This window comes from Phyllobates terribilis, unplaced genomic scaffold (assembly GCF_046119375.1).
Source record: "Phyllobates terribilis strain yellow unplaced genomic scaffold, ASM4611937v1 Scaffold_2__4_contigs__length_985480577, whole genome shotgun sequence".
Taxonomy (NCBI): Eukaryota; Metazoa; Chordata; class Amphibia; order Anura; family Dendrobatidae; genus Phyllobates; species Phyllobates terribilis.
Genome location: NW_027362762.1, coordinates 30609375 through 30626526, shown reverse-complemented (window position 1 = coordinate 30626526; position 17152 = coordinate 30609375). Strand labels below are relative to the sequence as shown.

The window sequence follows — 17152 nt, the reverse complement described above, 5'->3', positions numbered from 1 at the left end:
ATCTGCTCTGTGTCTGGGTCACCCTGTGAATGTTGGGTGGGTCTCAGCTGTTGGCTGTGGTGGTCAGTGCAGGGTTGGGGGGAGAAAATTTCTCATGGTGGCTGGGGCATGGGAATTTTCTGCAGTAGTGAGTCGGGAGAGGTGGGATTTTCTGCAGTGGCGAGTGTGGGGGGAGGTAGGATTGTCTGCAGCGGTGAGTGTGAGGGGTGGAGGTCTCTTGCAGGGCGGGGGGCTTTCTTGTAATTGATTTTATGGTGTTTTACTGCTGCAGCTCTGTGCAGCCACCAGAAGACGAGAAGGGACCCCTGCTGATCAGTGACTCAGGGCCACAGGTATGTCATTTACAGGGTCTGTATGATTTCCTTTGTGGGTGTGTGGTCCTCCTCTGAGGGTCTTCTGATTTCTTCTTGCAGAGGTTTCCAGTTTGCTCCCTGGGTTGGGTTGAGATGACAGAGGAGGACTTGGCCCCAGGAAGGAGCAGCGCGGCCGTGAATAGCTGCATCCGACAACTGTCTCTTCACAACCAGAGTCTAACACTGGTACGTCTGCTCCACTAAGATGGGAAGGGATGAAGGACCCCTGTTTCTGACAGACACAATTCTGACCCCACCCTTTGACTGGGGCATCGTCTGGCAGTGCTTACCCCTCCTGACTGGGCCCGGCTTCTGGCCGGGTTTCCCCTTCCTCCTTTGACTGGGGCATCTTCTGGCGGTGCGTACCCCTCCTGACTGGGCCCGGCTTCTGGTGGGGTTTCCCCTTCCCCCTTTGACTGGGGCATCTTCTGGCGGTGCGTACCCCTCCTGACTGGGCCCGGCTTCTTGCAAGGTTTCCCTTCTCCTTTTGACTGGGGCATCTTCTGGAGGTGCTTACCCCTCCTGACTGGGCCCGGCTTCTGGCGGGGTTTCCTCTTCCCCCTTTGACTGGGGCATCTTCTGGCGGTGCGTACCCCTCCTGACTGGGCCGGGCTTCTGGCGTGGTTTCCCCTTCCTCCTTTGACTGGGGCATCTTCTGGCGATGCGTACCCCTCCTGACTGGGCCCGGCTTCTGGCGGGGTTTCCTCTTCCCCCTTTGACTGGGGCATCTTCTGGAGGTGCTTACCCCTCCTGACTGGGCCCGGCTTCTGGCGGGGTTTCCCCTTCCCCCTTTGACTGGACCATCTTCTGGCGATGCGTACCCCTCCTGACTGGACCCGGCTTCTTGCAGGGTTTCCTTTCTCCCTTTGACTGAGGCATCTTCTGGTGGTTCTTACCCCTCCTGACTGGGCCCGGCTTCTGGCAGGGTTTTCCCTTCCCCTTTTGACTGGGGCGTCTTCTGGCGGTGCTTACCCCTCTTGACTGGGCCCGGCTTCTGGTGGGGTTTCCTTTCTCCCTTTGACTGGGGCATCTTCTGGCGGTGCGTACCCCTCTTGACTGGGCCCGGCTTCTGGCTGGGTTTTTCCTTCCCCTTTTGACTGGGGCATCTTCTGGCGCTGCGTACCCCTCTTGACTGGGCCCGGCTTCTGGCAGGGTTTTCCCTTCCCCTTTTGACTGGGGCATCTTCTGACGGTGCTTACCCCTCTTGACTGGGCCCGGCTTCTGGCGGGGTTTCCCCTTCCCTCTTTGGGGCGTCTTCTGGCGGTGCTTACCCCTCCTGACTGGGCCGGGCTTCTGGCGGGGTTTCTTCTTCCCCCTTTGACTGGGGCATCTTCTGGAGGTGCGTACCCCTCCTGACTGGGCCCGGCTTCTGGCGGGGTTTCTTCTTCCCCCTTTGACTGGGGCATCTTCTGGAGGTGCGTACCCCTCTTGACTGGGCCCGGCTTCTGGCGGGGTTTCCTCTTCCCCCTTTTGACTGGGGCATCCTCTGGCGGCGCGTACCCCTCCTGACTGGGCCCGGCTTCTGGCGGGGTTTCCCCTTCCCCCTTTGACTGGGGCATCTTCTGGAGGTGCTTACCGTTCCTGACTGGGCCGGGCTTCTGGCAGGGTTTCCTCTTCCCCCTTTGACTGGGGCGTCTTCTGGAGGTGCGTACCCCTCCTGACTGGGCCCGGCTTCTGGCGGGGTTTCCTCTTCCCCCTTTGACTGGGGCATCCTCTGGCGGTGCTTACCCCTCCTGACTGGGCCGGGCTTCTGGCGGGGTTTCTTCTTCCCCCTTTGACTGGGGCGTCTTCTGGCGGTGCTTACCCCTCCTGACTGGGCCCGGCTTCTGGCAGGGTTTCCCCTTCCCTGTTTGACTGGGGCATCCTCTGGCGGTGTGTACCCCTCCTGACTGGTCCCGTCTTCTGGCAGGGTTTCCCCTTCCCTCTTTGACTGGGGCATCTTCTGGAGGTGCATACCCCTCCTGACTGGGCCAGGCTTCTACCGGGGTTTCCTCTTCCCCCTTTTGACTGGGGCATCTTCTGGCGGTGCTTACCCCTCCTGACTGGGCCGGGCTTCTGGCGGGGTTTCCCCTTCCCTCTTTGACTGGGGCATCTTCGGGAGGTGTGTACCCCTCCTGACTGGGCCCGGCTTCTGGTGGGGTTTCCTCTTCCCCCTTTTGACTGGGGCGTCTTCTGGCGGTGCTTACCCCTCCTGACTGGGCCTGGCTTCTGGCAGGGTTTCCCCTTCCCTCTTTGACTGGGGCATCTTCTGGAGGTGCATACCCCTCCTGACTGGGCCGGGCTTCTACCGGGGTTTCCTCTTCCCCCTTTTGACTGGGGCATCTTCTGGCGGTGCTTACCCCTCCTGACTGGGCCCGGCTTCTGGTGGGGTTTCCTCTTCCCCCTTTTGACTGGGGCGTCTTCTGGCGGTGCTTACCCCTCCTGACTGGGCCCGGCTTCTGGCGGGGTTTCCTCTTCCCCCTTTGACTGGGGCATCTTCTGGAGGTGCTTACCCCTTCTGACTGGGCTTGGCGGGGTTTTTCCTTCTTCACTCCATGTTGTATCTTGCAGGGGAAGGACATGTTGCTGGTTCTGGATGATGACTCCCTGAAGCTCTACGACTCTTCTGGCCAGACACTGCTGCACTCCCAGCCCATCGTCAGTATCCGTGTGTGGGGCGTGGGACGAGATGATGGCAGGTGAGGGTCCGGTGTGTGGAGGGCCCCTATCTACCCTTTATTCACCAGCTGTTCTCTTTTTACTAATGTTTCTCCTTTCTCCACTTTATTATGCTGCTGGACATAGAGAGAGGTACAGTATGGCGATGCGCGGTGCAATGTAGGGGATGGCGCGGAGGATGTCGGGAATGGCGCGGAGGATGCGCGGTGCAATGTAGGGGATGGCGCGGAGGATGCACGGTGCAATGTAGGGGATGGCGCGGAGGATGCGCGGTGCAATGTAGGGGATGGCGCGGAGGATGCACGGTGCAATGTAGGGGATGGCGCGGAGGATGTCGGGAATGGCGCGGAGGATGCGCGGTGCAATGTAGGGGATGGCGCGGAGGGTGCGCGGTGCAATGTAGGGGATGGTGCGGAGGATGCACGGTGCAATGTAGGGGATGGCGCGGACGATGCGCGGTGCAATGTAGGGGATGGCGCGGAGGATGCGCGGTGCAATGTAGGGGATGGCGCGGAGGATGCGCGGTGCAGTGTAGGGGATGGCGCGGAGGATGCGCGGTGCAATGTAGGGGATGGCGCGGAGGATGCGCGGTGCAATGTAGGGGATGGCGCTGAGGATGCGCGGTGCAATGTAGGGGATGGCGCGGAGGATGCGCGGTGCAATGTAGGGGATGGCGCGGAGGATGCGCGGTGCAATGTAGGGGATGGCGCGGAGGATGCGCGGTGCAATGTAGGGGATGGCGCGGAGGATGCGCGGTGCAATGTAGGGGATGGCGCGGAGGATGCACGGTGCAATGTAGGGGATGGCGCGGAGGATGTCGGGAATGGCGCGGAGGATGCGCGGTGCAATGTAGGGGATGGCGCGGAGGGTGCGCGGTGCAATGTAGGGGATGGTGCGGAGGATGCACGGTGCAATGTAGGGGATGGCGCGGAGGATGCGCGGTGCAATGTAGGGGATGGCGCGGAGGATGCGCGGTGCAATGTAGGGGATGGCGCGGAGGATGCGCGGTGCAATGTAGGGGATGGCGCGGAGGATGCGCGGTGCAATGTAGGGGATGGCGCGGAGGATGCGCGGTGCAATGTAGGGGATGGCGCTGAGGATGCGCGGTGCAATGTAGGGGATGGCGCTGAGGATGCGCGGTGCAATGCAATGTAGGGGATGGCGCTGAGGATGCGCGGTGCAATGTAGGGGATGGCGCGGAGGATGCGCGGTGCAATGTAGGGGATGGCGCGGAGGATGCGCGGTGCAATGTAGGGGATGGCGCGGAGGATGCGCGGTGCAATGTAGGGGATGGCGCGGAGGATGCGCGGTGCAATGTAGGGGATGGCGCGGAGGATGCGCGGTGCAATGTAGGGGATGGCGCGGAGGATGCGCGGTGCAATGTAGGGGATGGCGCGGAGGATGCGCGGTGCAATGTAGGGGATGGCGCGGAGGATGCGCGGTGCAATGTAGGGGATGGCGCGGAGGATGCGCGGTGCAATGTAGGGGATGGCGCGGAGGATGCGCGGTGCAATGTAGGGGATGGCGCGGAGGATGCGCGGTGCAATGTGGGGGATGGCGCGGAGGATGCGCGGTGCAATGTAGGGGATGGCGCGGAGGATGCGCGGTGCAATGCAGGGGATGGCGCGGAGGGTGTGCGGTGCAATGTAGTGTATAGTGCTTATGAAATTGGGTCGGGAGAGATACTGAGAGAGATACCATGGCTAAGTCTGGTGGTAATATACTCTCTCACCTGCTTTTTTCCTCTCGTTCTCAGGGACTTTGCCTACGTAGCCAGGGACAAGCTGACGCAGCTGCTGAAGTGTCACGTCTTCCGATGTGAGGTGCCAGCCAAAGCTATAGCGACCGGTCTGCATGGCGTTTGCTCTCGGGTACGGTGGGTGAGGTTACAGAGGGTCTTCTGACCCCGTATTACCAGGACTCCTCCATAACCCTCATCTTCCTACCTACAGATCATGGCTGAAAGACGCAGCACTCGATCCATCATGGACGGCCTGTTTCTGGACCAGTCCCGGATGGTGGACGTTCCTTTTCAGGGTCAGGATTTTGTCCTTGGTGCGGGTGCTGACGTGGTCCAATCTGGGTCTGATTTCAGTTTTGTTCTATTTTCTTTGCAGTCGAATTTCCAGCCCCAAAGAATGAGCTTGTTCAGGACTTCCAGGTCTACTACTTGGGGGGCGTCTCTGTCCGTAAACCTGTGGGTAAGTGTCTGTGTGTGGATGTCCAGCATCGGCCGCTCCTGTGACATAGTGCAGGTGGTTTGCTGGCCACGTGGCTCATTGCTGCCCTGCCGTGGAGGCTATCATGGGTCTGGGTTCCCGATAGTAGAGCTGGGTGACGGCAGAGTATATGGACGTTCCTCCTCATGCCATATTGTCCAGTAGTGATGGGTTGCAGCATGTTTCCTGGCCTTGTGAATTGTGGGGAGGGAGAGCTGGACCTGTACACTGCCGGCCATGGATGGTGGATGCTGTTTTTCTTCTGTAGGAATGGATGTGATTAACAACACTCTGCAGACGGCTCTGAGCACCGACCGAGCGGACTGGACACCCGTCACTGTTAACGTGGCCTCAGCTACTGTAACGGTCCTACACCAGCAGGTAAGTGGTCGACATGGGGCACACCCTCCAGGTTTGCGGCTCTGATACCTCCAGGTATCTGTCCTGGGGGAGTATGCGCCGCTTACAGGTGTAGCAGCGCCATGCACCGGACGCTCTGCGTGCATTGCTGACCATTAGGACTGATGTCATATACAGTGGGTGCCGAAAGACCCCTTTACATTTTTCACTCTGTTTCATTGCAGCCATTTGATAAATTCTAAAAATTTCATTTTTTTCTCAGTAAAGTCCACTCTGCACCCCATCATGACTGAAAAGAAACAGAAATGTAGAAATCTTTGCAAATTTATTTAAAAAGAAAAACTGAAATCTCACATGGTCATAAGTATTCAGACCCTTTGCTCAGTATTGAGGAGAAGCCCCCTTTTTAGTCATGAGTCTTCTTGGGAATGATGCAACAAGTTTTTCACGCCTGGATTTGGGCATCCTCGGCCTTCCTTGCAGACCCTCTCCAGTTCCCTCAGGTTGGGTGGTGTACCCACTGTACCAACTTGCATCATAGAACAAACAATATTTCTCTTTGCTCATTAATGCTGTCTGGCAAAGTTAACGCTTAACGCACCATGGGTCTAATATCGTAACCAAAACCGTAAGACACCCACGTCATGACATACTTTACCAGGAGAGAACCCCCCTCATCACCCGAGGACTAATGTCAGGTTGCGGTGCATCAGACCAGGGCTTCCATTCCTTATCACACTTTTCTGGTCAGTGGTTATTCTTATATACCACCCTCTCAAATCAACCCCTTGGGTACCTGGCTCCTTAGTATGCCAATCGAGGTATGAGGATATGAGAGAATGTCCAGTGTCTGGTAACTGGGTATTTAGGGCATGTCTTAGTTGCAGATACTTAAGGAAAGCGAAATTGACCAAATGAAACAAGAACACTCTGCACATACACCTGTGCCAGCGTCTTGACTCGTAAGTTCCACCAAAACTGAGCATCGTGGTAATTAGCAATCTGGGAAGAGCACGGTTATGCCATAAGGGGTCTCTGCTACCATATCCTTGAATGAAAAGATCTTTGTGGTAGCTCTCAAGTCTGTGAATTGGCAAGAAGGAGCATGAGTATTGCTCTGGTGCCTCCAAGACCCCCCATAGGCTCTGAAGACACAAAAAGTGAGCGCAAGGTTCAGAATTAGGCAATCCATTACCAAAGGTGGTGTAACTCTTGGTTAAAGGGGGTTTATCATCTACATATAACCCCAAGTGGTCCTTGCAGGAACCCACTTTAATCCCCTGATATCCTGAATTCTGACGAATCCTGACAGATAGTGGTTCCATGGCAATGGCAAACAAAAGGTTGGCCGGACAGCACCCATGTCTGGTCCCTCTCCCCAAGGGAATCCTCGAGGACATAAAACCATTAATCAGGACCTTGGCTTTCGGAGAGCAATACAAGACTTTAATCCATCTTGTGAAGCCTGGTCCAAAGCCAAATTGTCGAAAGGACTTCTCAGGGTAGGCTCACTTGACCGAATCAAATGCCTTCGCAGCATTCAGAGATGCCATGGTCCAGTCTTCCTGTCCTTTCTGACCCAAATGTGCAATTACCTGAGCTCTCCCCTATATTACCAGATGTCGACCGACCCGGAATAAATCCATACTGGTCTAGCTTCTGAAACGTATTTGTTTCGGAACTCGGGCTGATAGTTATTCTATAAATTTTCCCCGATTGAGGACAACCAGAAGGGATGTATCCAACATTTACTACACATTTCAGCTCCAATAATATTTGGGAATGATCTCAAATGCCCTTAGGTATCATATACCTGGTGTGACACCAGCAGAAGCGGCCCCACACCTCCAAACAGTCAATTCTAGACGACATTATTCTGGGGAGAGTACGACGAAAACTCTCTAGAATTACCATCTCTCTCTCCGGAGGTCCAGCCACCCCAACCCACCCACAAAAGCCTGTAAATGCGTAGGTCCCTGAGCATTATCTCACATACGCTTATCTTTTTGAGGATCCATTAACAAGCTAAAGTCCTCTAAAGAGAATGTTGGAGCAGAAGGATATGGGACTGCGAGTATAGCAGTCTCTTTTAAGACTTCCATATTAGCCGGAGTGGGATTGTATATAGCTAGGATGACAAGGGGTGAACCCTTCAAGGTATGCATAAATAAAAAATCTAGCGACCTTCTGTGTCAGACCATGAAGATATTATTGCCCATCTAAGGGGTTCACCCCCAAACACTAAAACTTCCATAGCGTATAATAGGAGTGTAGGGACCCCTGTACCCAGGGATTTAGCAAGAGACTACATGTGCTTGTGGTGAGGCGGGTGTCCTGAAGGCACACCACCTGGGGGTTATATTTACGGAGGGTAGAAAAGACTTGAACCCTCTTCCTGGGTGTTCCCAAGCCCACATTACTGGAGTACCCATGATTGCATCAAAGCCATCCCCACACGGACTGCCAAAAAAGGTTGGAAGTAAAGTCCATCCTTCCTAGTCAAGAGTAAATTGGGTTGTGGAGGACTGTAAGCCAAGTTAAAAAAAACGAAGATGAAGTTATCGTTTCCAGTTTCTAGCACTTCACCTTTCATTTCTTGGTCAGCCAGTCATCAGCCTTGGTAGAGGTGGTAAAGAAATAGGCCCTTTCTCCGTCAATCACTCGTAGCCGAGCTGGGTATGCCATAGAATATGGTAGCTGGAGATCTCGCAGGCCATATTTGATGTTGATGAATGTGACTCTAATTCAGAAGAAAAAGTCCGGGAAGATAGAAACTATGGCATTGCCAAACCGGATCTTTCCTTTACACCTAGCCAGGCAGGGGTGCTGTGGCTCCGTCTTGGCAATTCTGGAGTCTGGCCAAAAGTGGTCTGGTGGGGTGCCCTCGGAGGAGGGGATTTGGTGGACACCAGATGAGCACGTTCCACAGCAAAGGCAAAGGAGAAGGACACGTCAAGAAATAATTTCTTGATCCATTGGTCAACGAGTTCGTCAGAGCGCCGTCCCTCTGCTCTTTCAGGAAGTCTGGTGATGCGGAGGTTATTTCGATGGAGTCAATTCTCCACATCATCTGCCTTTTGACTCCAAAGCTCTGATATTCCAGTGAGGTCTCGTATAGCGTTAGACAAACCTGCGGTGAGACCCTCTAAAGCTGATACCCAATCCTCAGTCTCAGCTTCTGCATATTGTGTCTGAGGAGGCCAATATTAATTTTAATTTCTTCCAGTTTCCCAGTCGAGGAGATGGTACTAGATGCATTAGCGTATAGGAGTTTATCAGATACCTGTTTGAGTCACCTCCTCCACCTGTCCCTCTGGGGGTGACCGGTCTTGTTCCTCCCCTGATGGTGGGTCTGGTGGGGGGCCCTTGGAGTATGACAGCCAAACTCTTTCAGTCTCTCAGTAGCCGCTTTTCTTGTTAGGGGGGTGCGTTGCCCACGGGATTTGTTGTGTGTAGGGGAAATGATGTGTAAATATCCAGTCCTCAGCAAGATGGCGAATCACGAGAATTTAGAAAGGACAACAAACTCGGAAGTGACCAAGATATAGGGTCGTCAATGATGACGTAGCCTACACCTCTTATGAAGGGAATTAGTTTATTCAAAACGTTTAGAGAAAAAGTTCTCCGGATGGCTGAGCCCAAGTTTTTCAGTATTGCGTCACACAGGGAAAGGATAGATCAGAGTGGGGGGAGGAGGGCCTGACGAGCAGAATATACCTCCGTACTGTGCCGTCCATTAGAGCAGGTTCCTTGCTCAAAATCTGTAGCCAGCTCCCTGCAAGATCACTTACAGGGTTAATTCAGCACCGATTGGATATTTATCTAAAGACCCAGCGCATAAATCGGATCTTTGTATATTCGGGGTCAGCTCACTTTCTGAGGCGCAGTCACGTGATGGCAGTGATAATGTCAGCCTAAGGGGATGTATTCAGGAGACGTGGCGCACTGTTCTCTGTAGGAACACCTCACCTTTTTTTTACCATTTTCTTTCAGACCGAGGAGACCCTGAGTGAGTGCCGCGTCAGGTTCCTCTCCTTCATGGGGGTTGGATGTGACGTCCACACATTTGCTTTCATCATGGCAGAGGCCCCGGGAATCTTCATCTGTCACATGTTCTGGTGTGAACCCAATGCTGCTCACCTGTCCGAAGCCGTGCAAGCTGCCTGCATGGTAAGAGGGTTGTGTGGAGAGTCCGTCTTCTGTAATGTCCCGTTCCTGCCTCTCCACCAGTGTAATGCACGTGGATCCTGAACTCTGAGCCCTCCGCTCCTCTCTGCACTAGTACCATCTATAGTCGCACACATCCCCAACTCACACTTGTACATTTATCCCGCAGATACGGGTGTCCTTTGCTCCCAAAGTAATCATAGTATCACAGCCATCACCAGTACTCCTCAACTGTAACCAACCTTAACCCAACTGTAGTCTCCTCCTCACCCCTGGTCTCATTCCTTCCCCACCCCTGCTCTGTCTTAAGTTCCTCACCCCTGCTCTCTGGCTTTCGCTCCTCGCCCCTGCTGCTCTGGCTTTTGCTCCTCACCCCTGCTGCTCTGGCTTTTGCTCCTCACCCCTGCTGCTCTGGCTTTCGCTCCTCACCCCTGCTGCTCTGGCTTTCTTTCCTCTCCCCTGCTGCTCTCTGGCTTTCGTTCCTCACCCCTGCTGCTCTCTGGCTTTCGCTCCTCACCCCTGCTGCTCTCTGGCTTTCGCTCCTCACCCCTGATGCTCTCTGGCTTTCGTTCCTCACCCCTGCTGCTCTGGCTTTCGCTCCTCACCCCTGCTGCTCTGGCTTTCGTTCCTCACCCCTGCTGCTCTCTGGCTTTCGTTCCTCACCCCTGCTGCTCTCTGGCTTTCGTTCCTCACCCCTGCTGCTCTCTGGCTTTCGTTCCTCACCCCTGCTGCTCTCTGGCTTTCGCTCCTCACCCCTGCTGCTCTCTGGCTTTCGCTCCTCACCCCTGCTGCTCTGGCTTTCGCTCCTCACCCCTGCTGCTCTGGCTTTCGCTCCTCACCCTTGCTGCTCTGTCTTAAGTTCCTCACCCCTGCTCTCTGGCTTTCGCTCCTCGCCCCTGCTGCTCTGGCTTTCGTTTCTCACCCCTGCTGCTCTCTGACTTTCTTTCCTCACCCCTGCTGCTCTCTGGCTTTCGTTCCTCACCCCTGCTGCTCTGGCTTTCGTTCCTCACCCCTGCTGCTCTCTGGCTTTCGTTCCTCACCCCTGCTGCTCTCTGGCTTTCGTTCCTCACCCCTGCTGCTCTCTGGCTTTCGCTCCTCACCCCTGCTGCTCTCTGGCTTTCGCTCCTCACCCCTGCTGCTCTGGCTTTCGCTCCTCACCCCTGCTGCTCTGGCTTTTGCTCCTCACCCCTGCTGCTCTGTCTTAAGTTCCTCACCCCTGCTCTCTGGCTTTCGCTCCTCGCCCCTGCTGCTCTGGCTTTCGTTTCTCACCCCTGCTGCTCTCTGACTTTTGTTCCTCACCCCTGCTGCTCTCTGGCTTTCGTTCCTCACCCCTGCTGCTCTCTGGCTTTCGCTCCTCACCCCTGCTGCTCTCTGGCTTTCGCTCCTCACCCCTGCTGCTCTCTGGCTTTCGCTCCTCACCCCTGCTGCTCTGGCTTTCGCTCCTCACCCCTGCTGCTCTGGCTTTCGCTCCTCACCCCTGCTGCTCTGTCTTAAGTTCCTCACCCCTGCTCTCTGGCTTTCGCTCCTCGCCCCTGCTGCTCTGGCTTTCGTTTCTCACCCCTGCTGCTCTCTGGCTTTCGTTCCTCACCCCTGCTGCTCTCTGGCTTTCGTTCCTCACCCCTGCTGCTCTCTGGCTTTCGCTCCTCACCCCTGCTGCTCTGGCTTTCGCTCCTCACCCCTGCTGCTCTGGCTTTCGCTCCTCACCCCTGCTCTCTGGCTTGCGCTCCTCACCCCTGCTCTCTGGCTTGCGCTCCTCACCCCTGCTGCTCTGGCTTTCGTTCCTCACCCCTGCTGCTCTGGCTTTCGTTCCTCACCCCTGCTGCTCTGGCTTTCGTTCCTCACCCCTGCTGCTCTGGCTTTCGTTCCTCACCCCTGCTGCTCTGGCTTTCGTTCCTCACCCCTGCTGCTCTGGCTTTCGTTCCTCACCCCTGCTGCTCTGGCTTTCGTTCCTCACCCCTGCTGCTCTGGCTTTCGTTCCTCACCCCTGCTGCTCTGGCTTTCGTTCCTCACCCCTGCTGCTCTGGCTTTCGTTCCTCACCCCTGCTGCTCTGGCTTTCGTTCCTCACCCCTGCTGCTCTGGCTTTCGTTCCTCACCCCTGCTGCTCTGGCTTTCGTTCCTCACCCCTGCTGCTCTTGCTTTCGTTCCTCACCCCTGCTCTCTGGCTTTCGCTCCTCGCCCCTGCCTTGTGTTTCGCTCCTCGCCCCTGCTGCTCTGTCTTTCGCTCCTCGCCCCTGCTGCTCTGTCTTTCGTTCCTCGCCCCTGCCCTGTCTTTTGCTCCTCGCCCCTGCCCTGTCTTTCGCTCCTCGCCCCTGCCCTGTCTTTCGCTCCTCGCCCCTGCCCTGTCTTTCGCTCCTCGCCCCTGCCCTGTCTTCCGCTCCTCGCCCCTGCCCTGTCTTCCTCTCCTCGCCCCTGCTGCCCTGTCTTTCGCACCTCGCCCCTGCTGCCCTGTCTTTCGCTCCTCGCCCCTGCTGCACTGTCTTTCGCTCCTCATCCCTGCTGCCCTGTCTTTCGCTCCTTGCCCCTGCCCTGCTCTCGCTCCTCGCCCCTGTCCCCATTCTGTAACCATCTCTGTTTCCCTCAGCTGCGGTATCAGAAGTGCTTGGATGCGCGGCCTCAGACTGTCCTGCCTCCCCACCCCTCCTGCTGCTCTGTCTTTCTCTCCTCGCCCCTGCTGCTCTGTCTTTCGCTCCTCGCCCCTGCTGCTCTGTCTTTCGCTCCTCGCCCCTGCCCTGTCTTTCGCTCCTCGCCCCTGCCCTGTCTTTCGCTCCTCGCCCCTGCCCTGTCTTTCACTCCTCGCCCCTGCCCTGTCTTCCGCTCCTCGCCCCTGCTGCCCTGTCTTCCGCTCCTCACCCCTGCTGCCCTGTCTTCCGCTCCTCGCCCCTGCTGCCCTGTCTTCCGCTCCTCGCCCCTGCTGCCCTGTCTTCCGCTCCTCGCCCCTGCTGCCCTGTCTTCCGCTCCTCGCCCCTGCTACCCTGTCTTCCGCTCCTCGCCCCTGCTGCCCTGTCTTCCGCTCCTCGCCCCTGCTGCCCTGTCTTCCGCTCCTCGCCCCTGCTGCCCTGTCTTCCGCTCCTCGCCCCTGCTGCCCTGTCTTCCGCTCCTCGCCCCTGCTGCCCTGTCTTCCGCTCCTCGCCCCTGCTGCCCTGTCTTCCGCTCCTCGCCCCTGCTGCCCTGTCTTCCGCTCCTCGCCCCTGCTGCCCTGTCTTCCGCTCCTCGCCCCTGCTGCCCTGTCTTCCGCTCCTCGCCCCTGCTGCCCTGTCTTCCGCTCCTCGCCCCTGCTGCCCTGTCTTCCGCTCCTCGCCCCTGCTGCCCTGTCTTCCGCTCCTCGCCCCTGCTGCCCTGTCTTCCGCTCCTCGCCCCTGCTGCCCTGTCTTCCGCTCCTCGCCCCTGCTGCCCTGTCTTCCGCTCCTCGCCCCTGCTGCCCTGTCTTCCGCTCCTCGCCCCTGCTGCCCTGTCTTCCCCTCCTCGCCCCTGTTGCCCTGTCTTCCGCTCCTCGCCCCTGCTGCCCTGTCTTTCGCTCCTTGCCCCTGCCCTGCTCTCGCTCCTCGCCCCTGTCCCCATTCTGTAACCATCTCTGTTTCCCTCAGCTGCGGTATCAGAAGTGCTTGGATGCGCGGCCTCAGACTGTCTCCTGCCTCCCCACCCCTCCTGCTGCCCTGTCTTCCGCTCCTCGCCCCTGCTGCCCTGTCTTCCGCTCCTCGCCCCTGCTGCCCTGTCTTCCCCTCCTCGCCCCTGTTGCCCTGTCTTCCCCTCCTCGCCCCTGTTGCCCTGTCTTCCGCTCCTCGCCCCTGCTGCCCTGTCTTTCGCTCCTTGCCCCTGCCCTGCTCTCGCTCCTCGCCCCTGTCCCCATTCTGTAACCATCTCTGTTTCCCTCAGCTGCGGTATCAGAAGTGCTTGGATGCGCGGCCTCAGACTGTCTCCTGCCTCCCCACCCCTCCTGCTGCCCTGTCTTTCGCTCCTCGCCCCTGTTGCCCTGTCTTCCGCTTCTCGCCCCTGCTGCCCTGTCTTCCGCTCCTCGCCCCTGCTGCCCTGTGTTTCGCTCCTCGCCCCTGCTGCCCTGTCTTCCCCTCCTCGCCCCTGTTGCCCTGTCTTCCGCTCCTCGCCCCTGCTGCCCTGTCTTTCGCTCCTCGCCCCTGCCCCGTCTTTCGCTCCTCGCCCCTGCCCCGTCTTTCGCTCCTCGCCCCTGCCCGTCTTTCGCTCCTCGCCCCTGCCCCGTCTTTCGCTCCTTGCCCCTGCCCTGCTCTCGCTCCTCGCCCCTGTCCCCATTCTGTAACCATCTCTGTTTCCCTCAGCTGCGGTATCAGAAGTGCTTGGATGCGCGGCCTCAGACTGTCTCCTGCCTCCCCACCCCTCCTGCTGACTCTGTTGCCCGCCGGGTCGGCTCCAGTGTCCGGAGAGGAGTGCAGTCCTTGTTCGGCTCCTTCAAAACCAAGCGTCCTGGGGGACAAACACCTTGACTTTTCCGTGCAGACTGAACTTGCCCTGTGCTGTTTGCCCGTCTCTGATTTATCCCACAGACCCGGGTGCAGCATGTATATTTGTTAGTCTTGTTTCTCGCTTTGGTAAGGGCAGAAAGACACTCAAGAGATTGGGTTACCTCTGGATCCTGGGACCCTTTTATGAGGCCTTATAAAGAGCAATAAGGCATGGGAAAGCTGCCCGGGGAGCACAGTCCTCCAGCGTCCGCCCCTCTCCGCTCCTCTGTGAGGTCGTTATTGTGCTTGTTTAGGTAACGTGTCTGTGTGGTGTAACGTCTAACACATTAATATCAGTCGTGTGTAGCCTGACCATCCCTGGACGGACGCCACCTCTTCTGGACGGATCACGTGTGCGTGACCCCTTTTTCGGGCCTCTAGACTTGGGGTGCAAGAACAGTCTCTCCTCTTTCTCCGCTCAGATTTTGAGGCTCTATAACGTAAGCTTCTTTACTTTGTCAGCGAGCTTTTCGAGACCAGAATGGCGGTGGCTTTCGCACACTGGTTTAGAGGCTTCTAATCTACGAGATTTCAGTGGTAGCCTGGCATGGTCAATCACCCAAACCTACTGCAATCCAGAAGAGTCCTGGTGCTGACCCTGTATGATGACCCCATTAATGCCAGTGATTGGTATGATCAGGGACGGTTCCCCTAGGACGCGAGTCTGTGCTCTCATCTCGCTGTACTTGGTGGGTAACACTAGGTCTTGTCGCTGCTCTCGGTGTGATTACACTATACTGGACATAAGAAATCCTATTATTCATCATCTCTGTTCTCGTTGTGTCTTCCGGGCGGATGTCGCTGGCTACGGAGACGGCGTGAACCATCAGGGAAGGACGGCGACATCTGCCCAGAATATATTAGTCTTTTGCCTCTAGCATCCGGCCCGTGGAAGTTTCTAAAGGCAGCAGGCGGTGTGTGTTGTGGGTGATGACACCCCATATTGTTGTAGTTGTATTTATTGTAGCTTTATAATTTAATACGTTTTTGATTTTCTGACAAGTTCTGACTCCCTCTCCACACTCCACCATCTATGCGGATCATACAGGAGCTGCGGAGTGTGGACACTACTCGTATGCGGCTGTCTTGTGGTATGAATGGTTAATAGGATGAGCTTCGCCTGAACACACTGCTGTATGGAATGGGTTGTGTGAATGGCGCCACGTGGGCAGCGGATCACGCACGTGGGCAGCGGATCACGCACGTGGGCAGCGGTCGCGCCCTCTATGTGCAATACTGTATAACACTAAAATCCTCCAGGACACCGTATCTGTTGTATCCAATCTACTGAAATAAAAGCCTAACCTGACAGATGCCATGCGTGCCAGTGTTCTCTGACTGCGGCTTCCGCGTTCATGTTTCCGTTACAGGGACCTCTAGTTATAGGAATGTCCGATGCTTACACCAGACGTCTCCGCAGCCGTTCATCATCACACTGAAAAGCAAGGCGAGAAGACTGTTCAATGCAAAACTGATAGACACATGTTCATCAGCGGCCTTTACGATGAGCGGGAAAACTGATGTGTAAAATTAATCTACCCCGTCAATGACAGCAATCCACCACGTCAGTCAGCGTTGACAGATATCCACTGCATCAACGGCGCCCGTCATTGACCGAAATCCATCCTATGAACGGCGCCCGTCATTGACCGAAATCCATCGTATCAAAGGCGCCCGTCATTGACCGACATCCATCGTATCAAAGGCGCCCGTCATTGACCGACATCCATCTTATCAAAGGCGCCCGTCATTGACAAAAATCCATCGTATCAAAGGCGCCCGTCATTGACAGCAATCCACCACGTCAGTCAGCGTTGACAGATATCCACTGCATCAACGGCGCCCGTCATTGACCGAAATCCATCGTATCATCGGTGCCCGTCATTGACCGAAATCCACCCTATGAACGGCACCCGTCATTGACCGAAATCCATCGTATCAAAGGCGCCCGTCATTCACCGAAATCCATCGTATCAACGGCGCCCGTCATTGACCGACATCCATCGTATCAAAGGCGCCCGTCATTGACAAAAATCCATCGTATCAACAGCACCCGTCATTGACAGCAATACACTGCATCAACGGCGCCCGTCATTGACAGAAATCCATTGCATCAACGGCGCCCGTCATTGACAGAAATCCATTGCATCAACGGCGCCCGTCATTGACAGAAATCCATTGCATCAACGGCGCCCGTCATTGACAGAAATACATTGCATCAACGGCGCCCGTCATTGACAGAAATACACTGCATCGACGGTGCCCGTCATTGACCGAAATACACTGCATCAACGGCGCCCGTCATTGACAAAAATACACTGCATCAACGGTGCCCGTCATTGATAGAAATACATTGCATCAACGGCGCCCGTCATTGACAGAAATACACTGCATCGACGGTGCCCGTCATTGACCAAAATCCACTGCATCAACGGCGCCCGTCATTGACCGAAATCCCTTGCATCAACGGCGCCCGTCATTGACCGAAATCCATTGCATCAACGGCGCCCGTCATTGACCGAAATCCACTGCATCAACGGCGCCCGTCATTGACAAAAATACACTGCATCAACGGCGCCCGTCATTGACAAAAATACACTGCATCAACGGCGCCCGTCATTGACAAAAATCCATCGTATCAACGGCGCCCGTCATTGACCGAAATCCATTGCATCAACGGTGCCCGTCATTGACCGAAATCCACTGCATCAACGGCGCCCGTCATTGACAAAAATACACTGCATCAACGGCGCCCGTCATTGACAAAAATACACTGCATCAACGGCGCCCGTCATTGACAAAAATCCATCGTATCAACGGCACCCGTCATTGACCGAAATCCATTGCATCAACGGTGCCCGTCATTGACCGAAATCCCTTGCATCAACGGCGCCCGTCATTGACCGAAATCCATTGCATCAA

General features: G+C 56.3%; 1 protein-coding gene across 3 annotated transcripts in view; it reads left to right on the top strand.

Annotated features, from left to right (window-relative positions):
* APBB1 (amyloid beta precursor protein binding family B member 1) overlaps nucleotides 1-15544 on the top strand; it is a 43729-nt gene extending 28185 nt beyond the window's left edge. For 2 of the 3 annotated variants that reach the window (XM_073661232.1, XM_073661233.1), the window contains 9 exons: nucleotides 272-332; nucleotides 414-539; nucleotides 2904-3031; nucleotides 4768-4882; nucleotides 4964-5048; nucleotides 5129-5212; nucleotides 5499-5611; nucleotides 9584-9760; nucleotides 13343-13627. In XM_073661232.1, coding sequence (XP_073517333.1) covers nucleotides 272-332; nucleotides 414-539; nucleotides 2904-3031; nucleotides 4768-4882; nucleotides 4964-5048; nucleotides 5129-5212; nucleotides 5499-5611; nucleotides 9584-9760; nucleotides 13343-13612 — 1159 coding nt within the window. In that variant the 3' untranslated portion in view covers nucleotides 13613-13627. Of the gene's footprint in view, nucleotides 1-271; nucleotides 333-413; nucleotides 540-2903; nucleotides 3032-4767; nucleotides 4883-4963; nucleotides 5049-5128; nucleotides 5213-5498; nucleotides 5612-9583; nucleotides 9761-13342; nucleotides 13628-14047 lie in introns of those variants that run through there. The other variant, XM_073661234.1, reaches the window with a different exon arrangement.
* Nucleotides 15545-17152: the final 1608 nt, after the last annotated feature.